General features: G+C 39.4%; 1 protein-coding gene across 8 annotated transcripts in view; it reads right to left on the reverse strand.

The window, feature by feature from the left end:
* Nucleotides 1–20,725, reverse strand: part of RBKS (ribokinase) — a 109,105-nt gene that overhangs the window by 39,496 nt on the left and 48,884 nt on the right. For all 8 annotated transcript variants that reach the window (XR_009599786.1, XR_006059140.2, XM_027966632.3 and 5 more), the window contains exons 4-7: nt 20,056–20,118; nt 16,708–16,872; nt 9,093–9,184; nt 3,774–3,962 (exon numbers count right to left, since the gene is read on the reverse strand). Coding sequence is in view for 6 of the 8 variants with exons in the window: in XM_027966632.3 (XP_027822433.1) it covers nt 3,774–3,962; nt 9,093–9,184; nt 16,708–16,872; nt 20,056–20,118 (509 nt within the window). In the remaining 2 variants the exon portion in view is untranslated. The remainder of the gene's footprint in view (nt 1–3,773; nt 3,963–9,092; nt 9,185–16,707; nt 16,873–20,055; nt 20,119–20,725) is intronic.

Below are 20,725 nucleotides of genomic sequence, written 5' to 3' on the forward strand. Positions count from 1 at the left end.
ATCCACTTTCTGTTTCTATTGATTTACCTACTCTGGATATCTCATATAAAATTGAAGTGAATTTATATGAAGGCTACAATATGTAGCCTTTTATGCCTACCTTCTTTCACTTAGTGTAATGTTTCAGATGTTTATCCACGCCATAGCATGTATCAGGATTCCCTTCTTTGGCTGAATAATATTCTATCATATGTGTCTACCACAATTTGTTTATCCATTTATATCAGTTGATGAAATTTGGTTTGTTTCCAATTTTGGTCTTTTATGAATACTGCTGTGTGAACACTTGTAGATAAGGTTCTGTGTAATATAAATTTTTATCTCTTTTGGCTATATACCTGGAAGGAGAATTGCTGAGTCTGTTGTAATTCTAAATTTAACTTTTTGAAGCACTTCCATAGCGTTTTCCAAAGTGGCTACATCATCTTGCATTCCTGCAGGCAATGTTTGAGGCTTCTGATTCCTCACATCTTAGTTCAGAGTTGCTATTATCTGTTTTTGATTATGGCCATCCTAGTGAGTGTGAAATGGTACCTCATTGTGTTTTGCCATTAAAAAAAAAAATCCAAGCCATCCATATACATAGTGGATGTACACTAAAAGACAAAGCTTAAAGTGTAAATGCCCCATTCCTCTCCATTCCCATTTCTGTAAAGGAAATACTTTCAATTCTTATATTGCTTTCCTCTGTTTTTATCTTCTATTTCTTGGAGTGTTTATACTGTGTGGTTTTTTAAAAAATCTGTTTTAGATATTATCTGTTGAATCCCAGCTAAGGAAGATGAGCATTTAGTTCTCTTATCTTCCCTGATGTGCACGCAAATACACACTCACTGTATCTTTCCATTTTCACAATATGATTATAATCTCCATGTCTGGTTAATTAATTATTGTTTCACCCTCAAATTCTGCAAGAGAGCTAAAAATCTCTGGGCATATTCAAACACACTGGATAGCTGGATATTCCACTATTTCTTTCTTTTTCCTTGTTTCTTTTTTGTTTCTGGAAGACATTCCTTCTGGAATGGAAGAGCCCGCTAAGTTCCTGCTCTAATCTGGACTCACTGAGGATGGTGTTTCCTCATAGCTATTGTCCTGGACCTTTCCTTCAGTGTCACTGACTTCTCTCTTTTTAATTAGTTTATTTTTTAATTGAAGGATAATTGCTTTACAGAATTTTGTTGTTTTCTGTCAAACCTCAACATGAATCAGCCATAGGTATATCCTCTCCCTTTTGAACCTCCCTTCCACGTCCCTCCCCATCCCACCCCTCTAGATTGATACAGAGCCCCTGTTTGGGTTTTCTGAGGCATACAGCAAATTCCTGTTGCCTCTCTATTTTACATATAGTAATGTAAGTTTCCATGTTACTCTCTCCATACATCTCACCCTCTCCTCCCCTCTCCCCATGTCCATAAGTCTGTTCTCTATGTTTGTTTCTCCAATGATGCCCTGCAAATAAATTCTTCAGTACCAAGTTGCATCACCTGTTTCCTGAACCCTATATCTTCCTCGGTCTTAGTTTTATCCCAGTTTACAACAGCATATCTTTCAGTATCTTTATTCCTCTGTCCCTCCATTATTGTCTTCCTTTGTGTTTAATAGATATTTTCCAGTGTACCATTTAACTGTCTTGATTTTTTCTTTTTTGTTCTTAGCAATTGTAGTTAGTTGGTGATTCCAATGAACACCTTAACTTAACCTAGTTTAGATTAATATTAACTTAATTTCAAGAGCATACAACGTTGTTTACAGATGCTTTCATGTTACCACGATAGTGCTGAGTGGTTGTAACACAGCATGTATGCATATGGCATATAAAGCCTAAAACTCTACCACCTGGCCTTTCACAGAAAAAACTTGTCAATCCTGATCTAGCACCCTGATCTTCCTGATCTCATCTTCTCTCTCTTGCCTCCAAGTATTAAGTAATCTCTTTTCTCTAAACTATCACTGTCTCTCACCTTTCCTGAACCTTAAAAATTATCTGCAGGAGCTCAGAAACCAAATGAAAGGGCACAAGACAGTATCAATGAAGTGTGAAAACCTTGGTGCACACGGCTGTGTGTGTGCACTTTGATGCTCAAAGTTATAATCCATCCTGATCTGTGAAAGCCAATCCTTCAACATGAAATTACTGAGCATTATTACTATTGATTCCAATTTGAACATTTCCAAGGCTAGTTTCTCCAATCAGTCCTATACCCAAGCAGTGCATTTCCACATGAATGTTCTGTGGTGGGCACAGGTGGCTTTCCCTGATCAGTATCCACTTCCCATCCTCTGAAAAGAGCTCTTTGATTTTCATGTGACATCAGGGATGGGATCATGATGTAAGACACAGTGCGGGAAGGGGGCTGCTAGGGTCTACCACCCAGAGGATGCCGGTCTGAGCTCAAAGCCCACCACAAGGCAAGCAGAGCTGACAGGGCAAGGGTGAACAAGTGAGTCCTGAGGACACGGTTTAGTCTCTGCATTCTGCCTCTTTGAATGTTCTACTTATGTGTACCAGATACATCCCTTGTTCTGAGTTAAGTCATTTAGGCTGTGCTTCTGGAGTTGTGACTGACACAGGTGCTGAAAGCAGAGGCAGCCACTTCTCGGCAGCCAGAGGTCCGACAGCTTTGCAAGGACCCTTCGTTTTATTTTCAGCAAAAGAGAACAAACTCTTCTGCTCTAGTTCAGGACCTGGAATAGTTTTAGTCTAATAGAGTACTTCCCTGTTGGCTCAGACAGTAAAGCGTCTGTCTATAACGTGGGAGACCTGGGTTCAATCCCTGGTTCAGGAAGATCCCCTGGAGAAGGAAATGGCAACCCACTCCAGTATTCTTCCCTGGAAAATTCCATGGAAGGAGGAGGCTGATAGGCTACAGTCCATGGGATTGCTAAGAGTCAGACACGACTGAGCAACTTCACTTACTCAATGGAGGACTGAGTTCAGAACTAATACGGAATCTCTCAAATGCAAGTTACTGTCTTTCTCGACAAAGCAGAAAAACTAGTGGTTTCAGAAATAAGTAAATATGATGAGAATAATACTGCTAAGTATAGTTTATCAAATTCCTGATAAAGCACATTTTAAAAAGCATTCAGGATATAATTTTATGTAATAGAAGTACTCCTTACACTTATGTATTTCAATGCATATTTGTATCTAAAACGTTATCAAATGCCCATAAGCTTCTTTTTGGATAAATGACCCACATTTTAAAGTCTTCCCTAAGCAACAAAATAAATAAACATACTGTATAAATATAATAAAACATACAATATATAATAAATTAAATATATTATCTATTATATATATATATAATACAGTAGTAACTAGTGCTCCTTGCTATTTCATTCTAGGCAAGAGGCTTGTAAGATCCGGCAGTGTGCTTATTGCTTAAAAATCTGGCCCCATGAGGGCAGAGACTTTGTCTTGTACATCACTATATATATATATGCACCTAATACATGACTGGCATATAGCAGGTATTCAATCAAGGCTTATTCAATGAATGAACGAATAAAGGTAATATGGGTATAATTTTACTGATATTCATTTTATGGAAGGAACTGATTCAGAGAGGCTAAGGGACTTGTATAAAGTCCCACAGTGGGCTAGAGAGGGTTAAGATACAGTTCTCCAACCTGATTGATTGTTCTTCTCTTCCAACATATTACCTCTTAGGGCCTCTACCGCATGATGCAAAAGTTCAAGTGCAGTATCTTAGTTACTAAATGATGATTTTCAAAGGCCAAAAGGATTCTGAAATTGAAAAACCTACCGTAGTATCCACGGCCTTGACTTTCTCTGTGGGAATGTGCTTTGGGACAGGTTCTGTCTGTGATAGCATCACGCATCCTTCAGCACCTAAGGTGATGATTACGACCTGGCAGCCCCTTTCCAGGAGCACCAGTGCAGCCTTCCCAGCATCTGTGGGGCTGCCGACCTCAAGGCCAGTCAGAATCTCAGCCTGAAATACACAAAAGAGAAAACAAACAGTGTTGAGAATAAGTGACTGGGTCCACTTCTAGATTAGATCTGTTTCTCTAGGAGAGGTCTCCCTTCTTTTTCATAACAACCAAGGCCATGGCAAACACTGATGGATACTGGCTCAGGAAAATAAATGAAATAATAACAGTGACAACAAAAAAGCTACAAAAGATGTTCCTGGGACAACTGGGAAAATTTGAATGTGGCCTGAATATTAGACGATAGTATAGAATCACTGATAATTTTCCTAGGTGTGATGATAGTATTGCGGTTCCTCTTAGGAGATGCAAGCTGAAGTGTTCAGGGTTGAGGGATCATGTCTGCAGCTTACTCTCAAATAATTCAACCAAAACAAAAATAAATACATACGGGGCAAAATGGTAACAACTGATTAGGTGGAGAGGATATGAGTATTCATTGCCCATTCAGCTTTTTCTTATTTATGATGATTTTCATAACAAAGAATTAGGGGAAGCAAAGAGAATTTCACAAAAGAAAGAAGGGAAGGGGGAAGGGAGGAAAAGAAGGAAGCAAGGGGCCACTGCCAATGATTTTTGATGTAAATCATACCCATAACTTTCACACCTAAATCCTTTTAGTCCTTTCTTGGGCCATAATGCCTTTTTCATATTACTAGTTTGCAAACCATTCATTTCTTCTGTTTGTTTTGCTTGAGAAGATGGAAGCAGAGTAGGAGAGGCTCTGAAATATAGCAGAAAAAGCAATGTGCTGACATTCAGAGACCTCCACCTCTCACTCACTGTGGAAACTTCTCCAGGTCACATAAAACCTGTAAAATGTGGGGCTTGGACAGGATCAGTAGTTTCTCCCATAATATAAACAAGTCTCTAGCTGAAGTAGGGGTGAAGGGCTGCAGTCCGGCTTCCTTGCCCACTAGGTACCCAGCCAGCATCTCCAGGGAACCTTTATGGTTTTGAGATAAGCAGCTGAAAATACACTGGACTAGATGAATCATGTGATGCTTTTTGACTTAAAAAGTTTATAGCCAGATTCTGTCTTTTCTGTGTTAGAGTTTAATCATATACTATATTTACTTTAGAGTGGGTCTGTCCCTTCCTGTGCTTGCTCCAAACGTGCCCAGATTAACCCTTCTTGTTGCCTATAAATCATCTCAGTGTCTGCTCATTCTTAGTGTCAATTTTCCCAAGAGCACAGGTTTCACTAACCTCACCATGTATCCCCCGACCTGATCTTTTCCATAGACCCTTTCAGTCTGAGTGGGTTATACTGTGAGGCTACTTTCTATTTTCTTTTTATATAAAAGAAGGTTTGCATTGATCTTCATTACTGGGATCACTTATGTACATTGAGCTGGATGGTTCGTTTTCAGAAACATTGATTTCTTGTGGTTTTTAAAAAACCTTTTAAACAGCTATTCTTTAATGAAAAAATCTTGAACATGAAAAATAATGCATAAATCCTCATATACTTACCACCCACCTTTAATAAATTTTACTTTATTTTATTAAATTGTACTTCATTTTCTTCTAATATTTTTCTTTAAAAAAGTTAAATGATATCTTCCACATATATTATTTAGCAATGTAGCTTTCCTCTTAACATTTAAAAATTTGTGTTGATATATATAGCTTAAAAAAAAACTGCTCTGTATTCCATACTGCAAATATGCTACAGTTTAAACAAAATCTGTTCTCCTTTTCATGGACACTTTCATTTTTTTCCATTTTCCCCCTTTGTAAGCAATGATGTATTGGATATTCTTGATATTTATATGTAATCTTTTTTCCTCTAGCTGTTTAAAAATATTTTAATCTTTATTAAACTCCTTGATTTTATACAGTTCCAGTAAAATGTACATCAGTAGAAAGTTATATTTATTTACTTTATATGGTGCTTTTAATATACTTTTGATGTTTTGAGGGCTCATGTCTTTTCTCAATTCTAGAAAACACCCTGCAGTTTTTCCTCTACTAGAGTTTCTCTTCAGTTCCATTCTCGTCTTCCTTCAGTGCAGTTTGACGTATGTTGAAGCCTCTCAAGCTGTCCTTCTTTTTTCTAGTTTCCTCTTTAATAGTTAACTACTTTTCTTTCTGTACTGTTTTCCAGGAGAATTGAGTTTTCTTCCTCCAGGTGAACTGACCAAGACGCTCTTTCAGTTTGCAAATTCTTTTTTTTTTTTTTTTTTGCAAATTCTTCATCCCAGTTTAATGTTTATCTTTCTGAGTGCTTTAAAATTTTTTTCATTGACTGTTTTTTCATTTTCAAGACTTCTGATTGGTTGGTTTTCATATTCACATACCATCACTTCAGTTCTGTTTTTCTTTCACAATTTCTTCTTTTTTAAAAAAAAATTTAATTGGAGGATAATTGCTTTACAGTGTTGTGCTGGTTTCTGCCAACACCAGTGTGAATCAGCCGCAAGTATACATCATGTTCCCTCTCTCTGGAACCGCCCCTCCATCCCACTCCATCTCACGTTTCTAGGCTGTCATAGGGCGCCAGGTTGAGCTCCCTGTGTTCTCCTTTTTTAATGAATGAGAATCTTGATCATGCTTATTTTAAAGTCTTTTTTGCACTGTTTTATTATTTGGATTTCATCTTGGGCAAATTCCTCTTCAGACTGTTGATTCTGCTGCATCTCTCGCAGCAGTACGTTTCTCCATCCGCAGGCTCACTGATCGCAGTGAGGTGGAGCGTCTGAAGCTCTCACTCCCACCAGGCTTATCCCTGCCTTTCTAGTGGTTTAATGGCTGCATCCACTAGGTCCCCAAGGGTCTCTAAACCAGAGCGAGATGTTACATCGACAACAGGGAGTTCCTCTGCTGGGGTTCTTGGCGATACTGTACTGCCCGTCCAATCTCTACGTCATCAGTTGGCTTGGTTTTCTTTCTGATCTGAGGCAGTCTCTCTGTTCTCCTATCTCCACATGTTGGGAGCCTTCGATGTGTTCTCGGCATAGCAGCTTCCACCACTCTTTTTCCTTAGCAGGGAAGCCTTAGCCCAGCACTTCTGGTTTCCAGCCATGGGCACTGAGCCATGGTCCCATGAGTAGCACCCTTTCAGTGCCCATTACCCATCCAGCCACCAATGCCAGCTTCTGGGGTTGGAGTACAGCATACCCAGGGCTAAATGCTCTGTGATTCTGTTCCATTTCTGATCTGTAGCATTATTTATCTTGTTTTTGAGCTTGTAAGTATGTTTTTGTTGTCTCTTTTTATATTTATGTATCAGTGGTTTGTGTGTGGTGCACAAGGTGTATCTTAGAGCATGAATTTACATGATTATCATGATTAGAAGTCATCCATGAGAATGTTAAGTTAAAAATTTTTTTTTATTCCATGAAGTTTTTGAGGTCAGTTTCCTTAAAGACCAGAGTTCAATTCATTTGTTCATTCATTCCATAAGGATTTACTAGGTGCCAACTATGTTCCAAATATAATATAAAAGGTGATAATTTCCAAAGATAACTATCAAGATATTATCACATTGTATATGCTCTTTTCACACTGTGACAATGAAAATCTTCTGTTGAGAGGGTACCAGGGTGTACTTTCCTATGTATCATTAGAATGGGCTAGAAGAGACGCTGTGTGACTTACAAAAGTCACATAAAAGCTACCACGTCTTCTGCAGGGCTCTTGCACTCTCTCCTTCACCCTTCCTTAGGGGACTGGATCTAGTGGGAACCTAACTTCCATCTTGTGAGGAAGCCCAGGCCACAAGGAGAAGTGCTCTGGCCAGCAGCCAGCATGTGGGTGAAAGAAGCCTTAGATGATTCCAGCCCTCAGTCTTTGAGTCTTCTAGCTGAGACCCTCAGATATTACAGAGGAGAAATGAACCATTCTGGGTCCTGTCTCAATTCCTGATGCACAGAAACCATGATGGACATAAATAGTTACTGTTGTTGTAAGCCACTGGATTTGAGGGTAATCAATTATGCAGCAATGATAGCCATTGGATACAACAGTGAATAAGAGATGTCCATGCCCTTCCAGGAGAAGACAGAGGTATTGAATAAGGAATCCGAGCTGTGATGAGTGTTTGAAGAATAAACAGTGATGCTCTGTAAGTGTCTAACAGGGAAATCTCAACCAGTTTGGCAGTTGAGGTTAGTCTAACATCTTATTGTGAAATGGCCACTATCTCCCACAGTTTCTTTTTCCCAGCACAATGCTTGGCTGTGATGGTTGCTCAAAAATATTGCATAACCTATTTGTGGCTTCTTAAAATTATTCTCCTTGTGGCAGTCTTCTTTCTTATTTCCTTTATGTTCTTGAGAGATGAACTTAACCAAAAGGCAGATCAGGAAATAAAAACCTCCATTCGGCCTTTGTACCAAGTGGAAAACTACTATTACAGTTTATTAATTGTAAACTGTCTTTCTCTGTATGTTGCATTGTATAATAGGTCTTGCCTCACCATGGTGGGGGTGAGTGCTGGTCTAAAACTGTCTGGTCAATACAAGGGAAAGCATGGAAATTTTTTCCCTAAAATACTTCAGAATGAGTGGCATGATATGAATCTATATAGACATTTTATGCAGATATATACATTATGACCCTCAGATGGACTGAGAGGGTGGTTCCCCAACGGAGTGGCCACCAAGGTCTTCCCATGGCAGCAATGGAGAACCTGTGTCTGTCTACCAATGCAGTCACAGGGTCTTCACAACAGAATGAAGCAGATGCTACAGGGTTATATGTTAATTATTAATAGCTCTGCTTGATAAAATATAGGACTCTCAGTTCAACTTGAAGTTCAGATAAACAACAAATAATTTTATAGTATGTTTAGTATATTATTTCTTGTTTGTCTGAAATTCAAGTTTAACTGGGTGTCATATTTTTGTTTGCTCTCTCTGGCAGTTCCAATGCTAATTAGTCCACAGACTATGGAATGATTAAATAAGAAAACAGAACATGGGTATGACTCAGGGAATCCTTTTTCTTCTAGGACTCACTACTTTCCTTTTTTCTACATCCCAGTCAACCAAAAAAATCTGTTTTCATTATGCCCAAGAATTCACATGCAATACAGTTCATGTGGTTAGTCCTGGATTCTTTGCTTTATCCACATACATGAAAGTCTTTTGGTCTCTCAAGGAAGGCGCACAACCTTCCTTCCTTACCTCACTTTCATTGCAGCAGAACACATCCGAGAGGGTGTAGAACTCGGGGTCCAGGTCAGCAATGGCAGGCGCCGGATTGAACAATGTTTTCACTACAAAGAAGTGAAAAGGGAGTTCCGTGGTTATCATTTTTAACATGGTGTGTTTGTGAACATTCAGTAAGGGAAACCCCCAAGTACAACCATTTTCCCCAGCAGATTGAAAAATCGACTTATAGATGTTATAGGTGTAGAAAAGTTTGGACTCTCAATCTCCGTGACAGCCTAGTATCAATTCCTTCTTATGTCCATTTGGTCTGCTTTTTACTTTACAACATTTCAGCCCCAAGGGCAAGCATCAGTATTTACAACTAAGGTGGTAACAAATTTCTGGCAAAGAGCAAGAAGAACATTAAAGAAGAATTTAAATGATGTGGCATGAAAGGACGCGTGCAAATGTGAACATGCAGGCTGGTGAACATTTTTGCAGATTACTTTAAGCACTTAGTCGCAAGGCAAGTTCGTAAATCCATTTTCCAGGAAAAAAATAAAGACATGATAGAAAGGAAACAATGAAGAGCTCAAAAATTTCCTGGTAAGGATAGTAAGTAGGAGGGTCATGTACATATGCATGTTTTGAGCACCTATTTTTTTTAATATCTTACAAATATATTCCACGTACTCAGGCAACCATGCACATTCACACAAAAGCTTACAATCTTGGCTTCTATGGGCAATCTGGGAACATAAAGACTGATAAAGGAGGAGAAATTCAATCAGAGGCTGAGAGCTAGCTCTGAATAGGAGACTACAAGGGGAGAATGGATGGGGACAGCAGAAAGAGGAAAAATGAGAATGTCACAGCCATCACAGTGTCAGAAGAAGTACATTTTTCAGAGGAAGAAAGTGAGCATCAGAGAGATGAGGTCAGCCTGAGGACACACACTGGGAGATGGTTAAGCAGGGTCCCTACCAGGGTCCTCTAGCTTGAAGTCTAGGGTTTAGACATTTCTCAAGCGGTTGCCTCTCTAGGCCGGGACTCTGTTCATAGCAACAGAAGCCCCCCATGCCAATGCACAGTATTTAACAATAGTCTTTGTTGTGGAACTTTGTAAACATTAAAAAAAAGTATTTAAAAATTACAGTCACAGGAAGTTCTCCTCTGTCAAAACACTTATGTATACACCAGAATACCTGACTAGGTTGGTCAGTCTTTTTTTAACCTTATTTTTAATTGGAGGATAGTTGCTTTTCCACAGTGTTGTGTTGGTTTCTTGGTTGGTCGTCTTTTCCTTACCCAGGTCCACTGACTTATGTGTTTAGTAACTCCAGTTTACTATAAACCCGCAGAGTAAAATACTCTAGCTGCAGTCCTCAGAGACTCTTCTAGAACAGTGGTTCACAAACTTGGCTGCGTATCAGCCTCGCTGGGAGAGCTTATTAAAATGCCTGAATTCTAGGCTCCACCTTCACTGAATCAGAATCTCTGGGGGTAAGGTCAGTGAGTGTGCATAGTAACAAGTTCTGCAAGTGGCTCTCCCGTGGTTAGTTTGGTGCTGATCCATCCACGTTCCTGGGGAAGCTGTGTATCCGCACGTGGCTAGTGAAAACTGTCCACTCCTTCCGCCTGGGGAAGCGAGCTGGTGTATGGCTGCACCTTCTTTGGTCTTACTCAACATTTTGGTTTCGTCGGTAGATGTTGACCAGCAGTTTGTAGGCCAACACTATTCACACATTTTCATTATTTTAGAATCTAGAATGTCCACCCACAGAAATTCTATGGTATATTTTTGGCTGCTCATATTTTTACACAGGGCTATTGTGAAACTTAAATTAGAAAATGGATGTAAAAGCCCTGTGTAAACTGTAAAGTGTTGGACAAAAGTAAAGGATTATTACTGTTATTATATTGTCCTTTAGCCATAGCCCCATACCCCTGCCTGTCCACCCATCTTGTCTGCCTTCTGTTGGAGTTTGGATCCTGGCAAAAATCTCTCTCATTGGTTTACGCACTTCAGCAAGGTCTCAGAGATGTCAATTATGCATAAAGGCCCTCACTGCCCAGCATTCTAAAACATCCATTTAGTTTTTAGGTTTTCAAAACAAATATGTTGTTCCCTATTTTCTGCAGGCATAGAGTTGAAACACCATAGCTCACCCTATCTGATCCTCAATTCTGCACCCAGCAGCTCTGAACACAGGTTAAAGCAAGCTGTCAGGATGGAACAATGGGACAGAGTAATTTTTCTTATAAAAATTCCATTTTATTGCAAAAGAGCCTTGATCTAGTAATTCCTTTTCTAAACCTGTCCTACACACGCACACCCAGGCCTGCAAAGATGAGGTACAGTAGTGTTCATTCAGCTCTGCTTGTAACAGAAAAAAAAACAAAAGAAACTAAGTATCTATTAGAGTAGATAAAAATTATGACAAATACTCCCCACTGCTACTCAAAAAAATGAAGCAGATCTCTGGTTTGTCATAGAAAGACTTCTATAATTTATTTATAAGTAAAAAAAAAAAAGTATTATAGTAAAGTCTGTGGTAAGATTCCCCTCTTCTTTCAAACAAAAGAAATAAAATATAACTATATGTGTATTTATATTTATACACTTAGAAGAGAAAAAAGTCTGAGAGGTTACTCACTAAATTAATAAGTGATTAGTTACAAAAGGCTGAGAATAAATCTGACCACAGGAGATTTAATAAATCTGACCATAGCAGAGTAGCTGCTATATACCATGCAAAGACATAACTCTTAAAATATATATAATATCTCACATCAAGAAACAAGTACACTCTGAGTGAAATGATAATGTCTTGGTTTCATTTCAAAATGATCCCAGGTATAAGTGAAACAAGATTGGCCAAGTGTTGATAATTGTTGAAGCTAAATGATAGTATATATGGGTTTACCATACTATCCTCTATATGTTCACATATAGTTGAACTTTTTCACAATAAAAAAAAACAAATTTTAAAGAAACAGTTACATTGAATTTTAAGCAATAATGGCTGGATTGAGAAATTCTGCAATTTAATTTGACTGTAAATACTGTATAAAAACCAGTCAAATCTTATTTGCCTATATCTTACTAAGGGGAAGCATTCTTACCAAAAGAAATTGAATACATAGAGTTAGAGTCCAACTAATCACTAAATTTAGGAGGAAAACACTGCCATAAAGAAAGGATCCTCTTTGGCTCATGCTACCATAAATAAGCATGGATACTTTACCATGATGAAAAAATGAAGAATCAGTAGATGGAGCTCATCAAAGAAGAATGCAAACTTGTAATAGCCAAGATGGAAAAAAAATGATGTCATCCTGGAACCATGTGAAACTAGAGAACACAGGATGTGCAATGCCGTGGAGTAACTTGGAGCTGCAGAGGTGACAGACGGCACCCGACAGTAATTATTATTCATTACTATGTACAATGGACTAAACTCCCAATTGTCTTAGGCTGTTGATGGCTGGCACAGTAATATCAGTGAGGAACTGGTGAGGCCCAGGAAGGCAATTGTACAGGCAAAGACAGGAAAATGAAGCTGACTGTTAATGATGTCAGCATGAAAGGCAGAGGCTGGATAGTTAAGAAGGGCCTACGAGCGAGCTCAGAGAAACAGGAGAAGACATCACCGTAAGTAAAGAAACCATGGGACAGCTGGACTACCCAAAACACTGGCTAGGCAGCCTCTCACTCTAGAGGTTCTTCTCTGTGACTTGGGCAACAAAAACACCCAAAGCTTGGGTGATGTGCTGAACCATGTCATCAAAGTCAAGGTGGTCAGCCAAGAAGCCTGGTTTGCTAAATGGAAAAGGACTAAAGTGGCATTAAAAGATATTTTGTATCCTACCTAGAATTTAATTTCTTGGCGATCTTACAATTTCAATTATTTATAATTGTTCCTGTAATGTTCCATTTGCTTTAAAATGGATATAAAGACCAGAACCAACACGCATAATTTCATCACAAGCAGCTGCAGCACCAGCTCTGCTGTGGGCCTCCCTCACAACACTGTGACCTAGACAGGAGAGGGCTGCGGAGGGATCTCAAGTCATTTTTGACATTGCAGGTGTTGCGTAAAACCAATGCTTTCATTTTGGTAAATTCTGAGACAGTATATACAAAGATGGAGGGGGAACTTTCTTCTCTGTATTTTAACACCTGATATATAATCCAGTTGTACAATGTGTTTAGTTCAAACCTCATTGCTTATCAATAAAGAGATACGGGAGTTGTGAAATAAACCCATGGCAATGGGTTTATTGTCGTCAATGGATGACGACAATGATTTTACCATCTTTCTTGTAGATGGAATAATGCTGATCAGCACCTATGCCAGCCCTGGGCAATGGACAGGACACTCAGTGTTCAACAGATCTTCATTCTCTGCCTGTTCTGCTCTGTGATCAGCCCACTCTCACATTACGACATTAAAGGAATGTGAGGGCTCTCAGTCCGATTCCCATGTTTCACGCAAGAAACAGGCCCAGTGAGAGGAACTGACGTACTTGCACGAGGTCCTCCATTTAGTAAGTGATTTGATTCTGAATTCAAAGCCATACTTCATGACTCCTAAACCAGTGCTACTCTGCTGTACTATACACTTCTCTCAGGTGAGAATGAAGACACATTAAATTCAAACACACACGCACCCACACCACTCATAGTATAGAATCTAAGCTATGGTAAGTACCAAACGGGGACCAGCTGGATACTAGACAAAGGCACACGTGTGCACGGTTGCTTGTGTATGTGTTTTATGTGGGCGGGAGAAGGCAATGGCACCCCACTCCAGTACTCTTGCCTGGAAAATCCCATGGACGGAGGATCTTGGTGGGCTGCAGTCCATGGGATCGCTAAGAGCCGGACAGGACTGAGCAACGTCCCTTTCACTTTCCACTTTCATGCATTGGAGAATGAAATGGCAACCCACTCCAGTGTTCTTGCCTGGAGAATCCCAGGGACGGAGGAGCCTGGTGGGCTGCCATCTATGGGGTTGCACATAGTCAGACACAACTGACGTGACTTAGCAGTAGCAGTAGCAGGGGACACACTGCCGAAAACACTGTAGGGTCTTGTCTCTGTGACTTAAGCAGTAATAACACTGAAAGCTTAGGCTACATGTTGGAGAGTATTACAATTCATTGGTTTCACTTTTCTAGAGATACTCTTCATAAAGGCTCAGTTCCTTGAAATCAATGGGACACGGCAGTTTCTTTATTTAAAGTTTGCCCTAGGACACAGAACTTGGGTCTTGGAGTCTGGAATTGTGGTTTCTACAGTGACTTTGGTTGAGCTAATTACTTAACCTCTCTATCTTCTCCTCTTTAATCTGGGAGAATAATGCATGCCTTACTCTGTCATAAGGCTTTTCTGAGGATCAAATATGTATGAAAGTGCTTTCTAAACTGTAAAGTACATATAGGTGCAGGTATTGCTGCTAAGTCACTTCAGTCGTGTCCGACTCTGTGCGATCTCATAGATGGCAGCCCACCAGGCTCCGCCGTCCCTGGGATTCTCCAGGCAAGAACACTGGAGTGGGTTGCCATTTCCTTCTCCAATGCATGAAAGTGAAAAGTGAAAGTGAAGTCGCTCAGTCGTGTTCGACCCTCAGTGACCCCATGGCCTGCAGCCTACCAGGCTCCTCCGTCCATGGGATTTTCCAGGCAGGAAAAATAGTCCCAATATTACAACAATATAAGAAAGATCATGCAGAATTTCCTGAGGCACGCTGGCTCTCAGGAAAAATGTGAAGTAGCCTAGGTGGACGGTGGCCCTCCATCACCTACTCCTGCTCATTCCTGATGCCCCAGGTCCTCCAGCTCCTCAACAGAAAAACTGCCTGGCAGATAACAGAGGAAACACTGCTGGACCCCAACCAAACGACCGCCCAGGTCAGGCTGCCTGCCCATCCAGATAACTCTAGCCTCACCTGTGAAAGGTTAGCTCTTCCCCTGTGGTTGCTGGACCTTTCTCTCCTCCACGAGCTGGGTAGGCAACAGGCTATTAGACTAGGACGGAAGGAAGAGTCATCTCTGAGAAGCGAGGGATAGCAGGAAAAGAAGAGAAGTTACATGAGAACATGCTTTGACCTATACAAGGAAGATAAGAGCTTGAATGAAGTGGCTCCTTGTACTCACATCACCTGATTACGATGAGTGCAGTGTGGAGAATGTTCACCATAAGCCTTAGACTTTATCTGTGACACCCTAAGAAAACGTAACCAAATGAGTTTTGGCTCAAAATTCTTCCTGACAGCTTCAAGTCCATTAGAAATACATTAAATGTCAGTGAGAATTTGCCACGGCATGTTGTTTTGTCAAGAGGAAATTTGTTAAATCAGGACATACATTTTAAAATTCTCCACAAAATCATTTCGGTAACTTATTTTCCATTTATTGCTATGTAGAACACTTATACTTTGAGAGAAAGCACTTATAAACACACACACACACACACACGCACACACTTTTTTCTTTTTTTCCTTTTTGTCTTGATGAGAAAGTTTGATCTGGAAAAGTCAGTGTGGTTCTCTCCCTATTTTCTTCTTAGTAAAAGTCACAAAATTATGGCCACAATATCAAGAAGAAGCCACTGTCTTAGATAAGTGGCTACTTTTTGATTTTTTTCACTAAAGGGTGCTGAAATCAGGATATTATCCTAATTTTAATTTAAAAAAAGAAGTGAAAGAGGGAAGAAAATTGGTGTCTACTGAGAAGTACTATACCAAACTTGGCATCCTATTTTATTTTATTTCATTCTTAGAACAATTCTGTAGGAGAATATATCTATATGCATTTAACAGATATGGCTCAAAAAAATCAGATAATTCTGCTAAGATTATAAAGCTAACAAGGAACAGAAATGGGATTCTAACTCAGATGATTTCCTATTAGTCAGTCATAAAAAAAAAAAAAGAAGCAAACAGAATGAAACTACTTAGATTTTTTTCAAGTTTGTTATATGTTGGGCGTGAGAAGGGGAGTGGGTGAGAGAACAGATGAATCAAGATTAACCATGAGTTGACAACTGTTGAAGCTGGGTCATGGGTTTCCTTATAGAATTCTGCCTGCTTTTGTGTGTTTGAAAACTTCCAAAGCCTAAGATTAAACAAAACAAAAAGAGCTACTTAAAGGACATTGACAACATAGAAAATATTACATATAAATAATTTTTTGTTGTTTTTAGAAAAGATGATAAGGTTTTACAAAAAGGAGGAAGATTTAATCTTCAGTCCTTGAGCTGTTTATCCAGGTGCACCTGGGCAGTGATTCTCCATGACCTGCAGCTTAAACTCTGCTTCTCAGAATGGAACTCATTCTACTACTTGGAGTATATCTTGGACAAGGGGCTCTTTCAAAGATTCCAGTTACTACTTGAGTTATTTCTGCTAACTAGACTGGAGATTTATATTTCAGAATATCAGAAATGCTACTGGTGTTATTTCTCCCCTCCCCATTTGTAAGGTTTTCTAACATTATTGAGAACTACAGGAAGGCAGTCAATCTCAGATGGGAGAAAATATTTTACTGCAGAAAAATATGGCATTGCTTAAGTTGAAAAGTTAACTTTCACTGAGACAGTGATAAAAGCTTTATAGAAAGAAAGACAAATGTGTAAAATTACCTCCATTGCTGTGGGCTATTCTCAGGGCTTCCAAAGAAGTTGCAGGTGTTACTTCTAGCTGGCAGATCATTACTTTGGCCCTCCTAATGGCACTGGCTGCTTCCCTCAGGTCTTCTGTATTCAAAAGTAAATTTGCTCCAGCTACTATAACGATGATATTCTGGCCTATAAAGAATTTCTAGATGTTTATATTAAAAATCAAGCAAAATCAAGCAACAACATCCTGCAGTGTTACATTCACCCTTAGAAAACCATTATATAAAAAATGTGTTATAAGTATGAATTTTAATATTTCTAAGCCACTCAGGTTAAATTTTGTATTCCCCATGGACCTTCTTTTATATCTCTGTAGGAATCATATTATTCTTATCATCTTGAGCAAAATCTTAAAAAAAACCCAGATTTCCCTTTCAGTATTCTTATGTACACAGAATATTAGCTGATAAGTTATACATAACATACTTAAAATAGTTTCCCTTATGGGAAATGGCTGATACAAGGTATATGGTAAAGGTTCTGAATCCTAAATGACAGATGTCATAATGATGAGTATAAACAGGAAGAAGCTTGCTTAATGCTAAAAACTAATGCTCTGTAGTATGCAGTCAGTTCATGTGTATGTCCCAGGGTATTCTGCAAAGTGATTTTGTAAATCAAAACACATTTTATAATATTAAACAGATAAAAACTGTACTAGGTAAGTAGGGAGACAGTGATATCTGGCCTGTACTGTACTAGATCAAGCAGAAGCAGGACTGAGGACTCTTGTATGCTCATCACTTGGAGCCACTCTCTACAGTCTGACCCAAGCGGGGGAGCGGTGGTGGTGCATTTTCTGTCAGGTGAAGTCTCCAGAGCTGTGCTGTCCCTTAGGGTAGTCATGAGTACAAGCCATGTGTGGTGACTGAGCCCTTGAAATGTGGCTCGTTCCAACTGAGATGAGCTTCAGTTGCACAATACACAGCAGATTTCAAAGACTGAGTACTAAGAAAAGAAGGTAACATAGCTCATTAATTTTAAAGAACATTTTGATTACATGTTGAAAGGATAGTATTTAGGGTTAAGTCAATATATTAAGATTCATTTTACCTGGTCCTTTATACTTTTTAAAATGTGACTAAAAAGGTGGCTCAGTGGTAAAAAATCTGCCTGCCAATGTAGAAGATGTGGCTTCGATCCCTGGGTCAGGAAGATCCCTGGGAGGAGGAAATGTCAACCCACTCCCGTATTCTTGCCTGGGAAATCCCATGGACAGAGGATCCTGGTGGGCTACAGTCCACCAGACACGACTTAGAGACTAAACAACAGTGGAAAATGTAAATTTATGGATATAATTTGCATTATAGTCTATAGGACAGCCTGACTCAGAGGGATGGGCTGCAGCAGTCTTTTGTGCTCTAGGCTGCTTGTGCTGATCATGTATAGACATGACCTAAAACCTCTTCCGACTACAGAACACGTGCCGGCCTGTCCTCTTACCACAGGTATGTGTGTTGACCAAGGAGGACTTGATAACGTGTGGGTGGTTCAGGGTAAACCCAATCTCAGTACTGGAAAAATTCAAAGTACCTGCATCCTGGAAGACAGCATACCTCCTCCCCTCTCTCCTCCAGTGACTTCATTCTCTTGGCCACTGTCCACTGCTGCTCTGTGCTGCTGACGGGTATGGCCTGGCTTTGGCTGATGTGCGACAAAGCCCAAGACTACAGCTGTCTGGAGGACACTGTCATATGGCTAGCTCATTCATACCTCAAATTTAACTTGTCAGAACCACTACTCATCCCTCCACTTAAAGATGCTGCTTGTTGCCTCTCTGGCTATCTGTGTTAGCTCTTATCCCATATGCTGTAAACCAGACAAAGTTTACTGTAATAGGCAGCCCATACACAATATTAAATTATATCTTTGCATGGAAAACATGGTATTATGTCACCCAGATAAGGAAGAAATAGAACTTGACGATATCCCTAGAAACACCACCACCATCGAAAAAGAGGATTCAGACAGGGAATGAGCTGTTGTTAAAAGTGATAATTACATAAGATATGGCTTAAAGTAATGGACACAGACTGTTGTTAGGATGAAAACTTTTGTCTACTGTTTTTAAATAGAATATAATTTTTTGGGGTTGTTATTGCAACTTTGAGATCACTAAAGTAGACTGAAAATACTGTAATTTCTGTGATAAATGATTTTGTGAAACTGCATTATAAATAAAAGACATATTAGGACAGTTCAGTTCAGTCAAATCCTAATTTAATACAGTATACTCTGACTCCTCACAGTACAGTAGGTTCTTCTGTCCTAGGAGCTCCATGAAATGCTTGGTCCTTCTGAATATTGTGTGTGTGTGTGTATGTGATCAGTCATGTCTGATTGTTTGTGACACCATGGACTGTAGCCTGCCAGGCTTCTCTGTCCATGGAATTTTCCAGGCAAGAATACTGGAGTAGGTTGCCATTTCCTGCTCTGGGAGATCTTCCCGACTCAGGGATCGAACCCTTGTCTCCTGCATTGGCAGGTGAATTCTTTACCACTAGCACCATTCAGAGGGTGGTGGGAAGCTCTCTGAATATTAACTCTGATTTTAAAAAAATCTTATTTAAGAGTTTTTATACTTAAAATAGTTGGCAGAAATTCTAAAAACTTTCCTTGAGGGTAAAGAGAAGTTACTGTTTCTTTTTTTGACTACACCTTGTGGCATGTGGGATCTTTGTTCCCCAACCAGGGATTGAACCTGCACCCTCTGCAGTGTAAGCATGGATTCTTAACCACTGGACCATGAGGGAAGTCCTGGAAGGTTACTGTTTTTAAAAGACACATTTCAACTATTGCAAGGTCCTGTGACAGACATGGTTGTATATATATACTTTTGAGATTTGATTGCTATTTAAAGAGCAGACAAAATTGAACACTAATGACAAGTTATAAGCAATTGGTTGCTGCCATTTGCTCAGTAAATATTCTATAAATACGATTCATCAACTTTCCTTTGCACCTATCTATTTACATGTATTTACTTAGTAACTGAAGTGACAGATGAATACTTAACTACTTTTAGAGATAAATATCAATTCTGGGTTCACATGAAGGGTAATGGGATGCTACAGAATATAAGTATAATTTTGAGGCAACTATATCACCTCATTTGTATTGGATGGACAATTTTGTATTTGAGCAATCAACTTAGGAAGTATAAATAAAAGGAAATATATATATTTAGATTGGAAAGACCATACATTAGGCCTTGGAGTGGTGGGTATGGTAAGAGATCCACAGGACCAGGGTGAAAAATGGATGTTTCTGCCCTAGTTCTGGAAACGATACTCCAATGTGCAAAACATATACCTTCACTATCGACAATGATAGAAGCAGCTCCTGTCGCAGCATCTTTAGTCTGATATGTAAATTCTAAAAGAAAAAAGAAATCATCACGTATGTACAGCCTGGCAGGGATAATCTATTTTTTAACAATTTCAATGCAACACTAATCCTTGGAAAAACTTTTTAACCTTTAACCATCTGGAATGATAAAAAAGAAATAAGTAATTAGTGCTAATTTATACTCATCCCCTACACAATGAGGAACACACAAGTCTTCACACTTCGTTGTGCCTTTTTTTCTACATTAGTGGCAGCCCAGTAAACCACCCCCGCTTCCAGTTCCTCCAGATTATTCACAGTTGTACATGTGCATTTTCCTAGACCACCATATTTCTTTTCTTCAGTGAAAGAAATGACAGACTTGGGATGAAAGACTAAAGGTCAAACTCATAAAATGAACTTGTTTGATTCTCTTCATTTTCATAAGCTTTGCATCTCATCAGGATTATGGTCTGGCGCGTAAATGGAAATGTTGATCAGGCAGCCTTTGGCAGCAGCAAAAAGCCCTGAGCTGGAGCCAGAGACCTGCATTCTAGCCCTAGCTCTGGCTCCAGCTTAGCTGTGTGCTCTTGGACACATTCAGAACCAATCTGGCCTTCAGTTTTCTCTCTTGTGAAATGATGGTATCAGCATC

The sequence above is a fragment of the Ovis aries genome, chromosome 3 (genome assembly GCF_016772045.2).
Source record: "Ovis aries strain OAR_USU_Benz2616 breed Rambouillet chromosome 3, ARS-UI_Ramb_v3.0, whole genome shotgun sequence".
NCBI lineage: Eukaryota > Metazoa > Chordata > Mammalia > Artiodactyla > Bovidae > Ovis > Ovis aries.